This window comes from Lathyrus oleraceus, chromosome 1, assembly GCF_024323335.1.
Source record: "Lathyrus oleraceus cultivar Zhongwan6 chromosome 1, CAAS_Psat_ZW6_1.0, whole genome shotgun sequence".
Lineage (NCBI taxonomy): Eukaryota > Viridiplantae > Streptophyta > Magnoliopsida > Fabales > Fabaceae > Lathyrus > Lathyrus oleraceus.
In genome coordinates, this window is record NC_066579.1 from 188,079,969 (window position 1) to 188,103,541 (window position 23,573).

The 23,573-nt window shown below is 33.7% G+C and overlaps 1 protein-coding gene across 2 annotated transcripts; it reads left to right on the forward strand.

Annotated features, from left to right (window-relative positions):
* Positions 1-1,490: 1,490 nt before the first annotated feature.
* LOC127126768 (heat shock 70 kDa protein 18) lies at positions 1,491-18,096 on the forward strand. Of its 2 annotated transcripts, XM_051055772.1 has the most exons (3): positions 1,491-1,751; positions 16,108-17,072; positions 17,457-18,096. In XM_051055772.1, the coding sequence occupies exons 1-3, from the start codon at positions 1,538-1,540 to the stop codon at positions 17,919-17,921; spliced, it is 1,644 nt and encodes a 547-aa protein (XP_050911729.1). In that variant the 5' UTR covers positions 1,491-1,537; the 3' UTR covers positions 17,922-18,096. The 2 variants fall into 2 exon arrangements, with proteins under 2 accessions (XP_050911729.1, XP_050911719.1); XM_051055762.1 differs by having other exon boundaries at positions 16,108-18,096.
* The last annotated feature ends 5,477 nt before the right edge of the window (positions 18,097-23,573 follow it).

Consider the following 23,573-nt stretch of genomic DNA (forward strand, 5'->3'; position numbering starts at 1 on the left):
TTTTAAACAGGCTGTACCAATTGGTTTGACATGTGTGTGTGTGTCTATATATATTGAGGTGTTTATCGAGTGTTTGTGTATGTGTATGATGGGTTGGTGGATGGTGTTTGTTGGTGAAAATATTTATCAAAATCTTTTGGTTGTTGTTGGTAGTATGTGTTATTCACTTGATTTTGTGATTGTGTGTATGACATATATTAGTTTTGGGTTTGGGCGTTTATGGATGGTTGCTATTGGGTTTGGTAATATGGTTGTGTTAGGAAATGGGTTGATAATATTCTATTGAAGAAATGGACAAGAGCATTTGACGAGGTTTGACAATGGTCACATGACAACAAATCTTGTAGTACAATGAACTTTGTCTTTAAAAGCATTCAAAACCTACCCAAATCGCGTTGGTGAGAGGAATCTATTATAGTTCGGGAACATTGTCCGCTATAAAATATAAAAAATGGAGTTCAATGTTAGAATCAGATCAATTGTTCAATGAAAACTGCGGGAAGTGATGAATGAGGAAACTATCAAATCCAACACACATGTGATTACAAGATTTCACTATCAAAACTTCAATTTTATTGTCTATAAGACAATGAATCCCAGTGAAGGACGGCCAATGGAACATTACCGTGTCGAACTACAAAAAGCTTGGTGTCTTTGCGGATAACTTCAAGCCGGATAACTTCAAGCCTTATGTCTGTCTCGCTTCCATGTCATTGCAATATATTCCAATGTTCTCAAGGACACATTCTTGCATCTGTTTAAAGTTTACAAGGCCGAAAACTTATTTAGGGCCTACAACAAAAGTCTTTACCTGTAGCCAACAACGGATATTGACCTATATATTATGGGAATTAATTTGCCACAACAAAAATATTTAAAGGAAGAAAAAAGATCACTTAAATAGCATGCGTATTTGAATCAAAATATACATGGCTAATAAAATGCAAAGGAAATGTGAAATATATTCTAATGTTAGAACCAGTTCTGATTAGAAATTGATTTGGTGTGCCAACAGTAAACTCCTAGAAAAAGTAGGATCACATATCAATTAATTTGGCGTGTTCCTTTTGAATATATATATATATATATATATATATATATATATATATATATATATATATATATATATATATATATATATATATATATATTATATATTATAGTTGAAATGTTGATTATTTTGAGTATTTATTTAGGGAATATGATGTGTCTATGAATTGTAAAAAATCTACTAAAATTTTTAGGAATAAATGCACAGTTTCCTACTCAAACTGAAAAAGTCTTCGTTGAAATGTTTTTTGTTCTTAAACTATGCTGCACTTGTTGTTTATGAATCTGCACTTGCTATTTATGAAAGAGATGGAGAAAATATATAATCATAAAATTGATCCAGAATGACAAAGAAAATATAAAGATATTATAGTTTTAACAAGTCAATGACCTAGTTGATTCAAAATATTATTTAAGAAAACAAACAACGGTTTGTTCTCACCATTTGTATTCCATCTCAAAACTAGGGTTGACCTGAGAGAGAAAAATGGCAGGAAATGGTAAGAAAGTTGCAATAGGAATCGACCTAGGAACAACCTATTCTTGTGTTGCTGTGTGGAGACATGATGAGATAGAGATCATAGTGAATGATCAAGGGAATAGAATAACACCTTCTTATGTTGCTTTTACTGATTCTCAAAGGATGATTGGTGATCCAGCTTTCAACATGGTTACTTGCAATCCAACCAACATTGTCTTCGGTAAATGCTTCTGAACTTGGTTATTTCAACCTTACCCTTTTACATTCATATGCACATTCTTTCTTTTCAATCCATTCAACATTGAGAAGGAAGTAATATAGAGATTATTTTACTTTGTCATGACATCTAAGAAACTCTTTGTATTGCATCTCTCTAGGATCTATTTCTTTTTCATAAAATATATACTTTAGTCTATTTAAAGTTTTTTATCTATAAATTATATATTATATATATATTTGTTGAGGAATAAGTAACTGTAGGAAAAACTATAATCAAGTATTATATTGATCAAACACACAAAATTTTATATAAATTAAAAAGAGAAGAAAATTAAATTAAACTTTGTGTAATACAATAATATTGTCACATTGTTCAACCTTTTTCCTATATGTGAACTTGGGCAACTTAGACCAGGAGAACACCTTACAAAAATAAGACTCCGTATGTTTTTGTTACATTAAGACAACCGACATTCTCCTCCTAGAAGCATCACACTCATATCTTCTACTTCTTTAATAGCATTTACCTTGGATCTTTATTTATTTGGGGACTTTTTAGAATTTTCTTAATATGATCTCCAATCTCTAGTTTATAGTGTTTTTTTTATCAGTAAATTTCAACTAAGGTTCTCCTAAGTCTAAGCTCCACCCACGTCAATTTAAACACTCTTTAAAATGTTTGTAAGTTTTCAATAGTAATAACATGATAAATATTATGAGAAAAAATCGATAATTTTCTCTTAATGAATGGGTAGAAATAATATAGGACAAAGTTCAATACAATAATGACATACTATGTTTCTTAATTAGAAAAACATCCACGACAAGTCCCTTTTTATAAGCGAATATTTTCTCTATTTATATAGAGTCAATTCGACAAGAATATCCATTAGGTTTTCAAAAATAAATTTATAACATATCCAACCTTGAACTAAATAGATGTTTCCAAAAAAATCATATAGGATCTAGAAAAAAATTAAATCTTTCCAGAATAAATATTTCTAACAAAATCATGCAAATACTTGTGCAAAATAACATTAGATTTAGACATGATTCATTTTCAAAAGACCCCAAAATGAAATATTTCAAAAAATAATGCATAAGTGGATAACGAAGACAATATGCCTCAGGAGCTTATGTGACGCCTTTCTTAACATTTTGTCGATAACAGTAAGTCAATCTTTATGTAATAAAAAACTCCCCATTTGACTATTTTTCGATGAGACAAAAATATGAGCACTTCTAGCACAACAAATAAGGCTAACCACAAGATAAATTGACCAAAACAAAATATCACAAACAAACGTGTCTTCTCCCTATGTTTGTATCAGAGAGAGAGAGAGAGAGAGAGAGAGAGAGAGAGAGAGAGAGAGAGAGAGAGAGAGAGAGAGAGGAGAGAGAGAGAGAGAGAGAGAGAGAGAGAGAGAGAGAGAAGAGAGAGAGGAGAAGAGAGAGAGAGAGAGAGAGAGAGAGAGAGAGAGATAGAGGAGAGAGAGATCGCGAGAGAGAGAGAGAGAGAGAGAGAGAGAGAGAGAGAGAGCTAGAGAGAGAGAGAGAGAGAGAGAGAGAGAGAGAGAGAGAGAGAGAATAAAAGGAGGGTATAATTTAGATGAACAAACAAATTAATCAACCAAACAAATAACAAACAAACCAAAAAGTCGAACAAACTAAATCACAATGACGAACTAGGAGAGTCATTGCTAAAGACCTCTTTAATAACAACATCATATTCTTCTTCATTTTCGGAGTTGAACCCATCGTCATATCAAGACTTGAATAGGAAGGTCCAACAAAGTGAGGAGTGTGCATTTTGATAATCCCTTCATTCACAATCTTCCTAGTATATGATGGAGTGATGATATTTTGTAAGGCCCTTGCCTAATGTATCAAAGCCTTGAAAATGTATTTTTCACAGGTTGTGAAATAGGAGCAACATCTATCATATCTTTATCAATACTCATATTAGTTTCATCAATAGGAATATGAAGCACAATGTCATCAACAAGTTTCCCAACAAACATCTTGCAACTAAAATTGAAAACGCTAGGAACATCATCAATCTCATCATCAGAAGTCATTATGTACTTATTTTGATTTTCTAAAATACCAAAAATCAAAGAAGTAAAAAATAATAGGAAGCTCTAGAGCATAAGATTCAACATGCTTCACAAATTGTTCAAAGACATACTCCAAGAAATCAAAAGCAACATGAGTTCTTACTTGATATAACAAACCAGCAAGACTAAGAATGATACCCGATCCATGAGAGGAAAGAGACCATATAGCCACTTCAATTTTCTATAGGATGAAATATTCCACACTGACATTGAAGGACACCAAAAGACCATTTGATGCCCAATCTTCATGAAGATTTCCAGTGATCTCGGGAGCAATGATCTTCATGGAATACAAGTAATGCAACAATAACAATTATGGTTCGACTTTTAACCACAAACAACATGCAACAGAAGTCCCAACTTATGAACTACACACCTCAACATAACATATATAATTACATTCATAACACATAATTGTATTCACAAATGCAACAACTCATAAACATAATCACAATTCACCATGTATAATTATGAAAATTAATCTAATTATGATTTCACCATAATAATAATTCACCTTAATTAGTTATGTAGACCAATTACCTAAAAACAATAGTCAAATGTTGACCATATAAGAAAACACCACCAAAAACTAGACTGCTCGCTTGAAAACGCTCTCTGGTAGCCATGACGACCAGGTCGTCATCTGGGTGACGACCTTCATGCAGCCCGTCGTCCAATTCCTTCATAATCTGTCACTTCTATGACGGTGGGAAGGAGAATTCTTGCATGTAGACCATGAAGGTCTTCCCGTCACCATGCTGACGACCGTCAGCTATCCCAAAAGCATGACGGGAAGCCTGTCACGCTCGTCACGCCGTTCATGCTGTTGTAGAATGCAGTTTATGCATTTTGGCCATGGGAGCTCATTTGAAGCTCCGATTTCGACTCCATACACCCCAAGTCGCATAGGAATCAATAAACACATATTATACAGGGATCAAATCGCCACATACTCATCAATTACTCATGGATTCAAGAATATGTTCATAGATTAAACACACAACAATGGTAGTGATGACATCCATATTCATACTCAATTCATATACACCAATTGCAGTAATATTCAGAACTCGAATATACACACCAAACATTGCAATTATCATTTATTACACATAATTAGATTCAAAGATTTATAAAACACAACAATGGTGAATAAAACCTTGAGGAGGGTGAGGATCCATCTTTACCCTTCATACAATACACCTATATTCAAGTAGTTCCCCCTCCTAGAATTTCCAGCATTCCTCAAGATCTAGTTATGGTGATTTTCTTCTCCATCAAGCCATTTTTCTTCTCTTCTCACTTTGTCTCTTTTTCCCACTTTTGCAAATTTTACGTATCAGTGAAATTGGCTCCCCTGTCCCTTTACTATTTATTTTGGTCTAAATTATAATTAATTTCCTTCTTTAAACTTTTATCCCTCCACTAATCTCCATTTTCTCATCTTTCCCTTTGTTTTCTAATAATTCAACTTTTTCCCCAATATCCCTATTTCTCTTATTTATTTCTATTTATGTAACTCATATTATACTATTTTAATTAAATAAACTAATAAAAATTCAATTAATTCCCAAACACCACATAACGCATATTATCACCAATTGAATTATCAAAATCATTTTAAATCACTTGAATAATTAAATAAAAATAGAAAAAATTCAATTAAGTAAATTAATTGAATTCAGGGTGTTACAAAGCTTCAGATGAGACTCTTTCATCTGACTCTCTAGCTCCCACGACACGCTCCCTCCAGCAGGTCTAACCCACACAACCGTCACCAAGACGATCTCTTTACCTCTCAAGCGTTTCACTTCCTAATCATCAATTCACAATGGTGATGCCTCCACAGTCAAGTTATCCCTCACTTGCACATTATCCATTTGAATCACATGAGACGGATCTGAGACATACTTCCAAAGTTGAGATACATGAAACACATTGTGAAGATTCAAGAGAGATGGTGGTAAAGCAACTCTGTAGGACACTTCTCTTACTCTCTTCAAAATCTAATAAGGACCGATGAAAGGCAGTGTGAGCTTTAGAGTATTCAAAGCACGACCAATACTGGTCACTAGAGTGATTCTCAAGAATACATGATCTCCCTCTTAAAATTCAAGTGCTTTCCCCCGCTTATCATGATAACTCTTCTGGAGACTCTACAAAGATTTCATATTCTTCTTAATCATCTTGATCTTTTACATCATCTGTTGAACAATCTCTGCCCCAAGCATAACACTTACGCCAGGCTCATACCAGCACAAAGGTGTCCTACAGCTTCTACCATTCAAAGCCTAAAACGGTGTCATTCCAATACTATAATGGAAATTATTGTTGTAGTTTAATTCAATCAATGACAAGTAACTATCCTAATTACCTCATTGCTCGAACCTCGAATCTCTATGCATAAAAATACTAGAAGGAATACCATGTAGACTAATAATCATATCAACATAAATGTCATTCAGTCTCTACAAGGGATAACTGATCTTTATCGGAATGAAATGAGCCGATTTAGTCATCCTATCTACCACAACCTAAATTGTATCACTTCCCTTAGAAGTATTAGGCAAGACCGTCATAAAATCCATAGAAATGTTATCCCACTTTCGCTCTGGAATACTTAACAATTGCATCAATCCACAAGGCTTCTGATGCTCGATCTTCGACTTCTGACAAGTCAAATAATAATAAACAAACTTCGTAACATCCTTCTTCATACCTAACAAATAAAACATTTTCTTCAGGTCTTGATACATCTTTGTAGCACCAGGGTGAGTACTCAGACCACTCATATGGCCTTCCTCAAGGACACTCTTCTTAAGCTCTGGAACATCTGGCACACAAACTCTGTCACGGAATCTCATGACACCATTCTCATCAATTCTGAAATCTACCTCTTTACCTTGATTGATAAACATCAATCGTTTAATCAATCCCAAGTCAAGTTTATGACCTTTTCTGATCTTCTCAAGAATGCCACTAGTCAGCTTTAGCATACCCAATTTCACATTGTTAGGAGTCATGTCACACACCACACTAAGATCTCGAAACTGCTCGATCAAATCAAATTCTCAAACCATTAATGTTGACACATGCAAGTACTTCTTACTTAGCGCATCTACTACCACATTAGCCTTACTAGGATGGTAACTCAAACCAAAATCACAATCCTTCAGAAATTCAAGCCATCTCCTCTGCCTCATATTTATCTCCTTCTGATCGAAAAAATACTCCAAACTCTTATGATCGTTGAACACTTCAAATCTAGATTCAAACAGATAATGTCTCCAAACTTTAAGCACAAACGCCACAACTACCAACTCTAAATCATGGGTAGGATAATTCCTCTCATGAACCTTCAGATGTCTCGAAGCATAAGCTACAAACTGACAATTCTGCATAAGCACGCCTTCTAAACCCATCTTCGAAGCATCACAATACACCACGAAATACTCACTCATACTCGGAAAAATCAAAACTAGTGCTGACGTCAATTTCCTCTTGAGTTCTTAAAAACTCTCTTTGCATTGTACATCCCACACATACGCTTGACCTTTCCGAGTCAATTGAGTCAAAGGAAAAGTTAACTTCAAAAAGAATTATATAAACCTTATGTAATAACCAGTCAAACCCATAAAACTTTTAATATCAGTAATAGACTTAGGAGTCTCCCACTGCAAAAATGTGTCTACCTTAGACGAATCGACCACTATACCACTATTGGAAATCATGTGAACAAGAAAAATCACTTCACGCAACCATAATTCACACTTGGACAACTTTGCATACAATTTCTTCTCTTGTAAATTTTATAGCACAACTCAGATGTTTTTCATGATCTTCATCTATCTTGGAATACACTAAGATATTGTCAATGAACACAACCATAACCTAATCCAAGTAAGGATGGAAGATCTTATTCGTATAGTCCACGAATATACCTGGTGCATTAGACACACCGAACAACATTACTGAATACTCATTATGACCATATCGAGTTCTAAATGCAATGTTTGAAATATTTTTTGGCTTCACACGAATCTAATGATAACCCGATTGCAAATCAATCTTATGGAACACACAAGCACCAACTAACTCATCCATCATATCATAAATTCTCAGAAAAGGATAATTATTCTTAATTGCAACCTTATTCAGTTGTCGATAATCAACACACAACCTCATGCTACTATCATTCTTCTTAACCATAATCACTGGCATTCCCCATGATGAAACACTATGTCGATGAAATTCTTCTCAAGCAAGTCCTCTAAATGTTTCTTCAATTCACTCAGCTCTGAAGTAGACATTATATAAGGTCCCATCGACATATGACTGGTACCAGGTACCTAGTCTACAGCGAACTCAACCTCACGTTCTGGTGGCAAATCACTAACATCATTTGGGAGCACTCCGGGAAAATCACACACAACTGGTATATCACCAACCACAACTTTTCTTTCAGCCTTAAAAGAAGTGAACATCAGAAACACACAAGCGTCATCCTTCAAAGACTTTTCCAATTGCTTAGAAGACATAAACATCTGATCTTCACCTAGTTCGAACTCTGAAAACATCACAAACTTGTCAAAATAGTTGATATGAACACGGTTAAACTCCAACCAGTTCATTCTTAGGATAACATCATGTTGTTTAATGGTAAGCATACTAAGTTAATACCAAAGTCCTTACTATAGATAGTCAAAGAACAATTCAAACAAACCTACAAAGTAGTCACCGAATCAGTAGTTGGGGTATCAATAACCATACTCCCAACCATAGAAGATATTGTAATATTCTACTTTCTATCACAATCAAGAGATATGAACAAATGTGTCACACTCGTGTCAATCATAGAAATCAGAGAAACACCATTAATAAAGCATGTATATCGAATCAAATTATCAGATCTACTAGTCTCAACTCCACTCAAAGAAAAAACTTTCCCTTTAGACTGAGCCTTCTTTGGTTTCTGGAAATGAGTACTAATGTGACCTGGTTCTCCCTAGTTGAAGCAAGTTAGCACATTACTCTTACAATTAGAAAAGGTATCCTGACTTCTCACACTTGAAACATTTATGACCATAACTCTTGAATTCAATAGCATGATAACCTATTCCTCCATAGGTAAAACATTTGACAGAGCAGGAGCATCTCCCTCACTTGTCTCTTTCCCACCTAGAGCCTTCCACTTCCACTTATCAGCAGGAGCCCCATAAGGTTTTACACGATTTTGATTCCCAATCCTTTTCTCACTAACACTTTTATAGTGAGAAGATCTAGTACGACTATCTTCGTCGTAGATTTTACACTTTTTAACCAACAATGAGAACTGACGAATCTCATGATACCTTATGGATTGCTTGATCTCTGGATGCAAGCCACTTTCAAACTTGATACACTTGGAACCTTTAGCTCCTACCCCATTGTAATGTAGGGAGAACCTAGGTAATTCCTCAAACTTCACAACATAATCATCAAAAATCATGTTTCCTTGCTTCAACTCAAGGAACTCGATCTCCTTCATGATGCGAACAACAATAGAAAAATACTTCCTAAGGAACCCAGTCTTGAAATTTTCCCATGTGATCTAAGTACCTGCAACTTCAAGCCTTTGGCGATCATTGTCACACCAATACTCTACCTCCTCAGCCAACATATGAGTACCAAACCAAGATCTTCTGTGCTTCTGAACAAACCATCACTCTGAAGATTTTCTCAATCTCTCACAACCAAACCTGATCACCTTCCGATTCGTACCTCCTCCTAAAATTTGGCAGATTGTTCCTCTGAAACTTTCCCAGCCCTTTGAACTCGTCTGCCATCCAATTTTGATTATGCATCGCCTGATTCGCTTGATTCGTAACATGAGTCATAGCCTCCAACGCGTCAGCGATTGCACGATCATTTCTTACAACCATTTCTCTACACACCAATAAACAACGATTAGAAGAAACATTTCATCGACAGTGTTCATACACTTGTTATATACTAGGGAATAAATAATGTTACAAAACCTGAACGGATGGACCGACCTACTCTAATACACACGTCAACATCACACATACAATTACATTCACAACGCATAATTGTATTCACAAACGCAACAACTCATAAACATAATCACAATTCACCATGTATAATTATGCAAATTAATATAATTATTATGTCACCATAATAATAATTCACCTTAATTAGTTACATAGACCAATTACCCAAAAATGGAAGTCAAACATTGAGCACACAAGAAAAACTCATCAAAAACTGGACCGCTTGCTCGAAAATGCTTTATGCCAGCCATGACGACCAGGTCGTCATCATCATCTGGGTGACGACTTTCACCTAACCTGTCATCCAATTCCTTCATAACTTATCATTCCTATGACCACCAGAAGCAGAATTCTCGTCTGGAGACCATGACGGTCTACCCGTCACCCTGCTGACAACCGTCGATTATTCCAGAAGTATGACAGGCAGCCCGTCGACGACCGTCAGTTATCCCAGAAGCATGACAGGTAGCCCATCATGTTCGTGAAGCCCTACACTTTATTATAGAATGCAGTTTCCGTATTTCTGCCATGGGAGCTCATTCGAAGCTCTGATTTCGACCCTTAACACCCTAAATCGCATAGGAATCAATAAACACATATTATATAGAGATCAAATTGCCACATAATCATCAATTAACATCCAATTTCATCAATTAGTCATGGATTCAAGAATATGTTCATAGATCAAACACACAACAATGATAGTGATGATATTCATATTCATACTCAATTCATATACACCAACTTCAATAATATTTAAAACACGAATTTACACAACAAATATTGCAATTATCATTGATTAAACATAATCACATTCAAAGATTCATAAAACACAACAATGATGAATAAAACCTTGAGGAGGGTGAGGATACATCTCTACCCTTCATGCTATACACCTATTCTCAAGTAGTCCCCCCTCCTACCTGAATTTCCAACATTGGTCAAGCTCTAGTTATGGTGATTTTCTTCTCCCTCGAGTCCTTTTTCTTCTCTTCTCACTTTGCCTCTTTTTCCCACTTTTGCAAATTTTACGTATCAGTGAAATTGACTCCCCTATCCCTTTACTATTTATTTTGATCTAATTTATAATTAATTCCTTCTTCACACTTTCCCCCTCCATTAATCTCCACTTTCTCCTTTTTCCCTTTATTTTCTAATAATTCTACTTTTGCCTCAATATCACAGTTTTTCTTATTTATTTCTATTTATGTAATTAATATTCTACTGTTTTAATTAAATAAACTAATTAAGTTTTTAATAATCCTCAAACACCACATAATACATATTATCACTAATTAAATTATTAAAAACATTTTAAATCACTTGAATAATTAAATAAAAACTACAAAATTTCAATGAAGTAAATTAATTAAATTCGGGATGTTACACATTACATATGTCCATCTACACAATTTTCATTCTTATGAGAGTCACTTTGCGCATGTAGATGATGCTTTAACAATGGGGTATTGAGATGTTTTTATGATCATCTTTTAGATTCATATGTCACACATGAGGATCATTTGTAGAACTTTATTACTCCCTCAAGAGAATATACTATAATGAACCTTAAAAGCATTCTATACATGTATCAAACGATAGACAATAAAATTTTATTTTTACATTATGTTAAATCATTCTTAATTAAATAGTTTTTTTTCTTCATAATACGCAACATCAGTGCTAAGGGCCTTAAATGAGTTTTCCAATCAAAGTTGTATACTTGAATACCATGAATAATTCTAAGACACATTTACGTAACAAGCGCTTTAAAATATCATTCATTACCGCTTGAAAAATGGCAAGAGCATATGTAAAGAGGAAAAATATCTCCAAATATACATTGTGGACCTCATGATCAGATCCCTCCTCCTTCATGTGTATCTGGTGGTATCCGAATTATTTTCAATTAACATCGCTCATCAGTCATCCATTTTTGTTACTCATATGGTCGAACTTGAAAAGAAACTTAAACAATTGTGAATTGCTCATTGCTTTAACAAGCGAGTAACTTTTTTACTCAATCTCATTTTTTTGTTGTGCATGTGTCTATAGGGCCTCACGCTCATTGGTTTGTACCTTGATGTTACACAATGGCATGAGAACCATTTCTGGCTGGCGGTAAATCATTAACCTCGTCGAAAACCTACACAAAATTGTTTAATAGAAGTTTTATTTATCCATGTTGATTGAGAAAAGAACAAACTATACACCCTTTGACCAAGCTCTCCACACTCTTTCCATTTTGGTGAAAAACCCAAATCCCACATTGAGTAAAGATAGATCCTAATAAATGTTTATATATAGGGACATCTCTCACCTTGCAAGTCAGTTTTGTAGGGATGAGTTAGGTCAAACTCTAATTCTAACATGGTATCAAGAGCATATCAATTCAGGTCACCCCTAATTTATATGCGCACCAAGCCCAATAGTGTTGGCGTAAGAGAGTGTTTTAAAATGATAAAATCTCATATATCGACAATTGGGTCACTCACCATGTATATCCACACACCAAACCCAATAGTGTTGGATGTGAGAGGGTGTATTGTTAAAAACCAAGTCCTATTTATCGATAATTTTCCATACCTACCATTTATATCCACAAATTAAGCTCAATAATGTTAGGCTTGAGGGGGTTTATTGTGAAAAATCCAAGTGCCACACTAGTTAAAGATAGAGTCAAATAAAAGTTATATAGATGAACACTTTTCACCTTACAAATCGATTTTTTTATGAATGAGTTAGGTCAAAATCTAATCTAACACAAACAAATTTCCAACTCAGAAAGTCATACCTCTCAAATAAAAAAAATTTGTCCTCACTCTAGAAGAATGAATCAAGAATGACTCCCTATATTCCCTTACTCAATTCATATATCACATTATCCATAACAAACTTCTAGCTAACAAATATCCATAACAAACTTCTAACTAAGCAATTCCATTAACCGGATCCTTCTCCCCCTTTCTCCCCCATCCCCCCTCTTGCTTCATGTCAAACACCCTCCATACCAATATCTCATTAAAACCATGTCCATGCCTTTCATCTTCAATGGCCCTAAAAAAAGTTTTTGAAATTTTTATCAATAAATTCATACAACTCAGCAGTAGAAAACACACCAAACTTCATTAAAAACTCTTATTTTAAATAGAATATATATATATATATAATATATATATATATATATATATATATATATATATATATATATATATATATATATATATATATATATATATATATATATATATATATATATATATATATATATATAAGAAAGAGGAGATAAATCCAACAAAGGTTAGAGTCAAATTGGCATAAGAAGTGCATGGAAACGGAAATAAATACAAACAAACAAAAGTCCAAAAATACAATAGAATACAAAAATAAAAACCACCAAAATCACCTGCTAGGGAGCTCCAGGAAAGGAAAAAAACTCTAAAGAAAGCATCCACTCTACAAAGAACCACCAAAAAAAATACTCAGCTTGAGCTCATACCGCCAAACCGACCATTAACAGATCAAATAACTACAAGAAGCACTAAAACTAATGAACACCTCTTGAACATGTCAAAACTTTTGATCAGCTAAAGTTTTAGACGCATGATAGGGTTATGAAGAAATTAAGAGAAGGAGGATGATTCCGATGTTAATTTGCTAAGATACCAGTTCCAAGTAAAAATAAAACTCTTTTCATCCCTTCTTTCACGTTTGTTGACATAGAAAAAAATAGTTTACTATTACACATTGACAAAACGGTTCACACCAATGCATTCCAAGTCATATAAAAACTTCCCTAATAAGTTAACCTTAGCTCCTAAAAATAATAAAAACACAAAAATAATCCCAGGCTCCATTGGAATAACCTATATTTACAGCACCTCCACACCCAACTATAAATTTCCTCACTAAACTGAAATTCTGGGAGAACCGAAAAGTAATTAGAGATCAAAGGTTAGTCATAGGCAAAGAATAGGCACCTCAATTTAAAGTCTTAATAAATCTTCCCCTCTTCCCACCTCTCTATGTCACCCACAAATCCATCTTGAATTTGGGAGATGGTATAGAGTCTGTGAAACCTAATCTTGTTAAGTATAGTTCCTATCCAAGGGACTTCCCAAAAGTATGTTTGAAGACCCAACCTACCTTCTTAATAAACCATGTCTCAAACCAATTTAGAGAATCAACTTTTTTGGAGTCGGGAAGGGCCACTCCTTTCCACCAAAATGAAATAGAGTGAAGCCTCATCGACTTGTCCCTGCACAAGGAAGAAACATAAAATACCTCATATCGAGCATAAATGACATTAAACCAAAGACCAGAAGTACTCGATAAAAGTCTCTATCTCCATTTGAGGTGAAGGGATAGATTAAAATGACATATATATCTAACGCCTAAACACCCATTCTTATTAGGTTTGCACATATCATAACACCTCACCTATGAAATCTTGGAATCATATTTTAAATCTTCCCAAAGAAACCTCATATGAATCTTAACTAATTTCTTCCACACTTTCACTAACCTTTTTAAAAAATAAAGGAAGAAAACAGGAAGAACATTGAGGACATAATTAAGACGAATAACTCTCCCTTCTAAAGCTATCATACATATGATTCCAAAACTGTAGTCTCCTCCACACCTGGTTAACTAGTGGTTCCCAAATAGCTCCCCACTAGGGGTTGACTCCTACTCGCAACCCTAGGTACCTAAACGGGAAAGACTCAATTTCGCAATGAAGACAATCCTAAGCTAACTCTACAAAGGAAGTCACTCTTATGAAAATAAACCCAAAGGTCATAAGCTAGATCAAAACCCCTCATAATCCATAAAATATTGATCGAAGGATCAACCAAGATTAAGGAAACATCTGCATACTTGAAGTGGGAAACCTTCAAACTAAAAAAAGACTAAACTCAGAAGTTCTCATAATCAACCCACTAAGACCTCCATCCACTAAGAGGAAAAGGAAAGGAGTCAGAGAATCTCCTTACTTTAGCTGTGTTGGATCTTAGTCTCTTGAGTTAGGGGTCGTTAACCATCACATCTAAGTTACTTGAAAATACACAGGCTCGAATCTAGGATCTTCATTTAACATTAAAGTCAAATTTGATCAACATATAATCCAGGAAGATCCAACTAACTTAGTCATAAGCTTTCTCAAAGTCAACTTTAAAGATTATACAAACCTTTTTGGTGAGTCATACTAAATCAATCACTTCATTAACTGCAACTACTCCATAAACCAACATTCTTCCTTTTAGTAAAACCGACTGATTATGAGAGATCAACTTATCCATCACCGACCATAGTCTCTTTGCTAGAACTTTAACTTATAAAAGATCCCATAATAGAGATAGGTTGAAAGTCACCCAAGGAAGAAAGATTCTTAATTTTAAGGATAAGGGAGTTAAAGTAGGAGGCAATACTATGAGGTAAAGAGGCAAACTGATGAATCTCAGAAAACAAGATACCCTAATCTTCCCTCATCAAATTCCATAACCTTTTGAAAAAAGAGAAGTTATACTCATCAGAACGTGGACTCTTATTCTCGTCACATTAAGAAACAACCTCATCAAACTCCTCAAGAAGGAAGGGGGTGTCAAGGCCAAATCATCCTCCACTTTGAGGGACCAGAAAGGATCCCCTTCAAGTTTGAGCCGATCTTAATTCAATTCTTGAAACCGCTTAGAGAAATAATTAAAAACCTCTTGCCGAATAGTGGATAACCCTTCAATCCAACTATCTCCCACGTTAAGGGCTAAGAACGAATTTCTTCTACTCCTACTCTTAATCGAAGCATGAAAGAAACATGAATTGGCATCCCCTTCTTTGAGCCTCTCCGCCTTTGCTCTTTAGGACAACTGGAAGTTTTTTTATCCTAAATAGAGCCCAAAGATCACGATGGCCCTAGACCTAGTGTACCAATCCTCAACAGAAAGGGCTCTTTGATCGACCAACAAATCCAGATTTCCAACCACAAGTCGGAGATACTCAATTAGATAATTCAAATTAGCAAACACTGCAAGATGAGTCCCTGTGGTTACTTACCATCATATACACATGCATTGATATATATAGTTTGAACCATTCTTCATTTCATCCTACTTTTCTTATGTCTTCTTTCTCTTTACACTTTTCTCTCTTATCTTTATTCTTACAATATACAAAACTCTTGTTTGTTTTGTAGATGCAAAGAGGCTAATTGGTAGGAAATTTTCTGACCACATAGTTCAGAGTGATATGAAATTATGGCCATTTAAAGTAATTGCCGATCTCAATGACAAGCCTATGATTGTTGTCAATTACAACAACGAGGAAAAACATTTTGCTGCTGAAGAAATCTCATCAATGGTATTGGCAAAAATGCGAGAGATTGCAGAAACTTACCTTAGGTCTAAAGTAAAGGATGTTGTTATAACTGTTCCAGCTTACTTCAATAACTCACAACGCCAGTCTACTAGAGATGCAGGTGTTATTGCAGGCCTCAACGTTATGCGAATAATCAATGAACCTACTGCAGCAGCAATTGCATATGGGCTTCACATGAAACCATTTAATCATGGAAGAAGAAATGTATTCATTTTTGACTTAGGTGGTGGCACATTGGATGTGTCCATCCTCACATTTGAAAACGGTGATATTCAAGTTAAGGCCATCGCGGGAGACACTCACCTCGGGGGACAAGACTTTGATAACACAGTAGTGAATCATTTTGTGAAGGAGTTCTTGAGGAAGCATAAGATTGACATTAGTGGAGACCGAAGATCGGTTAAGAGGTTGAAGAACGCTTGCGAGAAAGCAAAGAGGGTACTTTCGTCCACTCCCGGGACCACCATTGAGATAGATAGTTTAAATCAAGGTATAGATTTCTACTCATCGTTTAGTCGCGCGAAGTTCGATGAACTCAACAAGAATCACTTCAAAAAATGCATGGAGATTGTTGAAAAATGTTTAATAGACAGTGGAATGGACAAGAGTAGCATTCATGATGTTGTCCTTGTTGGTGGCTCTACAAGGATCATAAAAGTTCAAGAACTGTTGAGAGATTTCTTCGAAGGGAAGCAATTATGCAAAAGCATCAATGCAGAGGAGGCTGTTGCACATGGTGCTGCTGTTCATGCTTCTATATTGAGTGGTGAGTGTAGTGAAAAGGTTGAAGATTTGCTATTGAGGGAGGTGATTCCTTTGTCCCTTGGATTGCAGACTCATGGTGGAATCATGGAGATTATAATTCCTAGGAATACTATAATCCCTACAAACATGCAACATGTGTTCACCACACATCTTCACAACCAAGTCAATATTTTAATCCATGTTTATGAGGGTGAGAGGCTAAGAACCGAGGATAATAACTTGCTAGGCAAGTTTGTGTTGGAAATTCCTCCGGCTCCGGTAGGTGTTCCTCAAATCAAGATCAGCTTTCAAATTGATGATGATGGCATCTTACATGTCTCTAGCACAGAAAAATCACTTGGAGTTAATAAAAGGGTTAAAATAATAAGTGACAAAGGAAGGCTTTCAAAGGATGAAATTGAGAGGATGATCAGAGATGCTGAGAAGTACAAAGATGAAGACAAGAGGTATAGGAAAAAGGTAGAAGCAAGAAGGGCATTGGAGAGTTATGCAATCAAGATGAGAAATGCCATAGAAGATGAGGAGATTAGCTTGAAGCTTTGTTCAGAAGACAAGAAAATGATCAATGATGCAGTTAATTTGGTTCTGATGTGGCTTGATGTGAATGAGATTGCAGAACAAGATGAATTTGACTTTTATAGAACCATTCTTTCAAGTGCTTTTGATCCAATCATTGTGAAGATGATAAAGAATGAGGGGAATGGTGTGAAACCAGGTACTGTTGTTGGGTATCCTCTTAATAGTAGAAAGAATCGTTGGATATTGTTATTAGCAAAATATAGTTTTCAGATAGTATATTCTGCTGCAACAGGTAACATCACTGGGTTAGTTTCCTCTATAGTTTTGGACTTATTTATAAATAATTAACTCATTATATGATACATTCATGTTTAAGATGACAATATGAACTGTAAGATAAATTGTTGAATTTGCATTTGGGATGTATATGAACCCTTTGTACTATATATGGGATATTGTACATACAAATATTCATGTTGAAGGTGGTGATTATGTGAAATGTAAGATAAATGGTTGAGCTTGCTTTCGGATGAAGTTATTAGATAGAGTATTAAATGGTTTGAAATTATGGTTTGAAATTTTATAAAATTCTGTAGTATTGATCTATTTAATAAATGTTTTTAATATGACTGATGAATTGATGAAATATAATGTTTAATGAGTTATTAAAGAGGAGTATTTTTCTTGAAAACTCGGATGAAGTTTACAAATGAGATGGTGAACTAAGATTCGATGGTGATCCATGGTATGTATTTTTGTGTCTCAATGCTCAGATTTAATTTGACTGATGAATTGATGGTCGAAAATGAAAAGATATTTAAGATTAGAGTAGTGTTTAGTTTGATGTGACACCTTCGCTAGGCCATGAAAGTGGAGTTCTAAGGTTTCGGAGACTTAGAACCTTCTACTTTGGACATCTATTAGTAAGGATACATGTCAGAAGATCTTATCCAGATACTATCTAACTTATCTAACGATCATGCTCCTTCTAGTTTCTATGATTATATGTTCTTCTAAAGCAAGTCCATCTTAATTTTCATGGTGCTAGAACCTTCTTGTATATAACTTCGATAAAGAGTGACATCATTATTTTGACGTCATCGAGGTCATTAGTTTAATGTATTTTCCGTCTTTTAAATTTCTTGATTCAAAAGTCTCTTTATAAATAGTGAACCAGGACTTATCACTTTCTTCTAGTTATGCTCTTTTATGCTCAAAATATTAACTCTTACAATTATTTCTTTTTTGTGTAATTTCTTCGAAGTTTTCTTTTTGACACTTATATATCTCTGTTGGTCCCCTCTCCTCATTGATGTGCTCATCTCTTTGTCGAAATTTCTAATAAGGGGTGTATCCCTTCTTCTTTTTCTTTATTTCACTACTATGAAAAATATCTTTTATCTAGATTTCATATGCAAGGTAATAGAGAGCGTCGTGAAAACTTGCCATTTTTCTCTTAATTGTAGATCCACCGAACAGAAAATTGTATTGGTCATTGGTTCGACCCCTAGCAGTAATATTTTTGTTTTTTCAAAACTAGAAAGTGTGTGTCACATACCTCTCAGTTTTTGTTATTATCCGTGGAAAAAACAATTTACGTCGATTTGAAATAATAACCGAGGGATAAACCATATTTTTTTCAATTATAATTTATTTTAAATTTTAATTTGATATGTATTTTTTTAATACAAACTATATACAAATTTTGTCATAGAATCAGAACATCTTATTTTAAAACAGAATATAACCAAATATACACATAATACCAAATTACATTATTTATAAAAAATCAAATGTACACATATCTAAAATAGTACACCAAGAGAACTATATACATATTTGAAAACAAAACTATAATGACAAAACCAAATACATGTGTAACATAAAACCTATACAAAATATTTACAACAATCAAGAAAAATTAGTGTTGTTGAGATTCATAAAAAGACAGGAAGCATCCGACTCAACGTGACCGGATATCATCTATATCTTGTGGGAATGGTGTTGATTTGTTAAACACCTATAATTTGAATAAAATTTAAATTAGGATAACCAAAAAACAACATTAAAGATCCAATCTCAACATAAGCCTTTTAACATAAACCTTTTACTAGCTAATAACAACATTAACTTAACAATTATAAATAAATTACATGCATATGTATAAAGTTAATACCTTAACACATGAATTACTAATGCCTCCGAAGACACTATCAAACTTATGTTTCATAACGTAGTATCCACACGAATATTTGTGGGATTGTTTCGGCGTCTACAAATAATTTTCATATAACTATAAATACACACAAAGCACAAATAATAAACTAGCGAAAATAATGTCAAAAATCATAAATAATACATAACTTTGGAAAAATTAATCTTGGATTTTTACCACTTACTTTACGAGATATTAAATTATATCCCTCCATAACTCTACATGTTGGTAAAAACTAAATATAAATAAAAATTATTCAAATTTAAAGATAAAATTTAAGTATTACAAATAATACCACTTACGCGCTTAAAACGTTTTGTATCGTGGAATCAAGATCATAGTGTAACGAGCATAACATAGTTACATTGTTTTGCTTGGGACATATAATTATTACTTGTCAATGTGAACTGAATAAACATCCATAATAATTAATAATGTGTATAAACTTATTTTGTATAAATTTCATATATACTTACGCATAGTAAAACAACCATATGTAACATTATTTTTTGTCATGAATCAACTTATTTTGTATGTACGTCTCGGTAGCGTTTGATCCTTGTTTTTAAAATTGAATATTTAATGGATGTAAGAAACAGTACTTTCTTGAGTCCCTTTCAACATACATCTCATACATGTACCTATAAGTTAACGCGAAAGTCAAATTTTGATGTGAGTCATGACATTAAAAGTATTTGAGAATAATGAGTATAAATTGAAATCACCATAAAATATATACTTATGTGCAGCATAATTATAGTATGGTTATGTCCAACTAAGTATCTCCCATAAAAATATCCAAAACAAAAATCCTTTCCATGTATATAAATTTGACTTAGTTCATATTTTAATGTCATCACAAAGATGTCTGACATCTCCTTTGCCACCTTTGACAGTCTTTGCATGTTATCTGGTTGAGGTATTATGGTGTCAATATTATGTTGTGGAACTGAACAACTATCTTTCGTGCTTGCACCATCCAAAACAAATTTCTCAACTATGTCTAACTCATTAAAATTTGGGTGGATAAGTACACCTATTGATTTCAACTCCTCACACTCTTCCTCAGTCAGCCTATGTCGTTTCTTTTGATGCACCCTCTCTCGCTCCTTCAGGAGTGCTGCAAGACTTGACAAACTTCTCCCAAATGTCCTTCCTAATAAATTTGTACATCACATATGGAGGCTCTAAGTTATGCTTTGGATGTGTAATATAATCACTTGTGATTTGTATCTTAAATCCCCTTTAACGCTCACCAGCAAATGCAATTCATTTCTTTTTCAACTTATCATCGTTTTGAATAATAAACACATCCTACATTTACATGATAGAATTTATACTAGTATTAAACCAAAAAATAAAATAAATGGTCTAATATACTTGTAAAACAAATTATAAAATTTAAAATAAATACAGTAATATCGGTCCATATTTGATATTTCAAGTCATCAGAAACTTCACTCTGATTATCTGCCAAAATGATGACTTTGTTTCTACCTTCTACTGACATGTAACTCTTAAAACTATTAGTGTTTTAACCATAAACCTTACCAGTTCTTGGACAAAAATCAATTGAGTAACAAACATCGCTTTCGTGGGATTTTTACACCTTGATCATCATCTTGGAACCTATAGTTTTTCTTTTACTTTTATTCTTAAAAGATATTGAATAAGAGGTGTTGGTCGAATCACCCTTCTCATTAAACAAGAACCATACTCCTCAACAATAACACTAATCAACAAATCTCTGCTAAGACACCTAATGCATATGAACTATACTAATCATGGTTCATTACACTTCCTAAGAACATTAACACTTCATAAGAACATTTAACTTGAAACAAAACCAACAACTTCAACATTTTACTATACTAAATGGTACAAATGGACTTTTGTCAACAACAACACTAAAGAGGAAAACTCATTTTTATTAATATAATCATAATAACTTCTCTCAATATGATATATAAGCCATAAACAATTTACAATAATAAAACTAGCATTTCTAAGTTATGTGCATGGATAAAGTGAGTTACGTACCGAAAACATGATGATAAAGATTCGTTCGAGTTTGGTTGAAAGAGTTGATGCTCGAACACGTACATGTGTTGGAAGAGATTATGGAAACTGAGTTTAGAGTGTTTTGAATAAGATGAAAATCGCCTAGATTTTTTTAAGAGAATGAAGATGAAACATGTGTTGAATGGTAAATGAAAAGTTAGAATCTAGTTCAGTGAAGTAGACATGCATAAGAACTTTCACGTAAGGTATTAGGGCCAATCGAGGGAATAGATTAATTTAAATTGAAAAAATATATATAGAAAAGTGTCATATTCTGGGAAATTCATGCAAATGATATTTCTCTTCGGTTGGATAAAATAATCGAGGGAAAAGATAAATTTAATAATAATAAAATTAATAAAAAAATAATGGTCATTTGAAATAATGGATATTTTTAAAAAATAATTTAACGAAATCAATATTATTTTTTTAAAACAATTACTTTAATTTTTTTGTATCAATTGTTTCTTTTTCATCCAACAAATGTTAACTTTGTAATTTAAAATAAAATAAAAAAGGAAAGGTGCCAAATGAAATAATGTAACACCAATTGAAAAATAAACAAAAAAAATAGAAAATGCACTAACTAGGATTCAAAGTGAGGTTCTTGATATATCTATTCCATCGGTCTTTAATAAAATCGAGGGAATATGATATATTTAAAAAACAATTAAAGATGTGTCATTCAAAAAATATACTTCGGTTATTTGTTAGACGAGATGAAAACTTTATCATAAAATGTATTATTTGTAGTAGTGTTTATGTGTTTTATATATGCTCTATGATTAGATGATGTATTGAATTATTAATGATATTGTTCATTTTTTTGTGTGTTTTCTCTAGGGTGTTCTTATTTGAGGTAAGGTTTTCTCCTCCTTGTCCCTTAGCTTTGGAATTTGACCCAACTTTGGTGAATTTGCTCTTAATATAGTTGTGCTTTAAGATGCATGGAATGTAAAGGTCTAAACAACAAAGTTGAGATTTCTCTCCTATGTGGATAAGTTGTTATAGGTGGAAATCTATATATCCCCTTGTTGGTGTTGTACATACTGAATTGGAACATTTGAGGGAAGTTGTTAACATTTTCTACTTTGGATCATAATATGTTTGTTTTGATTTGAATTTGACCACCAATTCAATCCCCAAACTCACTAAGGGAATCCGAATGAGTGGAAAGTTATCATTCTTGGTGTATAAGACATTATATGTGAATGATACTCTAATTCTCAATTTATAATGTACAATGTAACCTTTATAGAGTATTGGCTTTAACGTCTATTTACCGCGTTCGAGCGCCATTTGATGTGTAGCTTATTGTTGGATCCTTCACAAATTTATCACCCTCTTGGTCTTATATAATGGGATTTCAATACTTATGTGTGTTTCTTGAGGTGAACTTTGGGCCTCTGTCTTTTGTATTGTGTTTTACTTGTAGTGGGAATTCTCTAAGTATACCCAGGGCATAATTGTATTTGAAGGTGGGAAAAACACAAGAATGAGGGTTGCATTATGTTTTCTACTTCTTTTTTTTCTGAAAAATATCTTATTAAATTCTAAACACAAGGTTTATAATTTGATTCAAAGTTAAGTGAATAGGATCGGATAAATATAGTTCAGAGGCAAGAAGTAAAAAATGAGAGACACACAATTATCGTAGTTGCTCCTAAAAATTAAGAGTAGTCCAGTCCCCTTATACTTACAAGAGATTTTCAATATAACCTAAC

Coding starts and splice junctions, on each gene's coding strand:
- LOC127126768 (XM_051055762.1), top strand. CDS start 1,538: ATGGCAGGAAATGGTAAGAAAGTTGCAATAGGAATCGACCTAGGAACA. Junction 1,752..16,107: donor TCCAACCAACATTGTCTTCG/GTAAATGCTTCT, acceptor TTTGTTTTGTAG/ATGCAAAGAGGCTAATTGGT.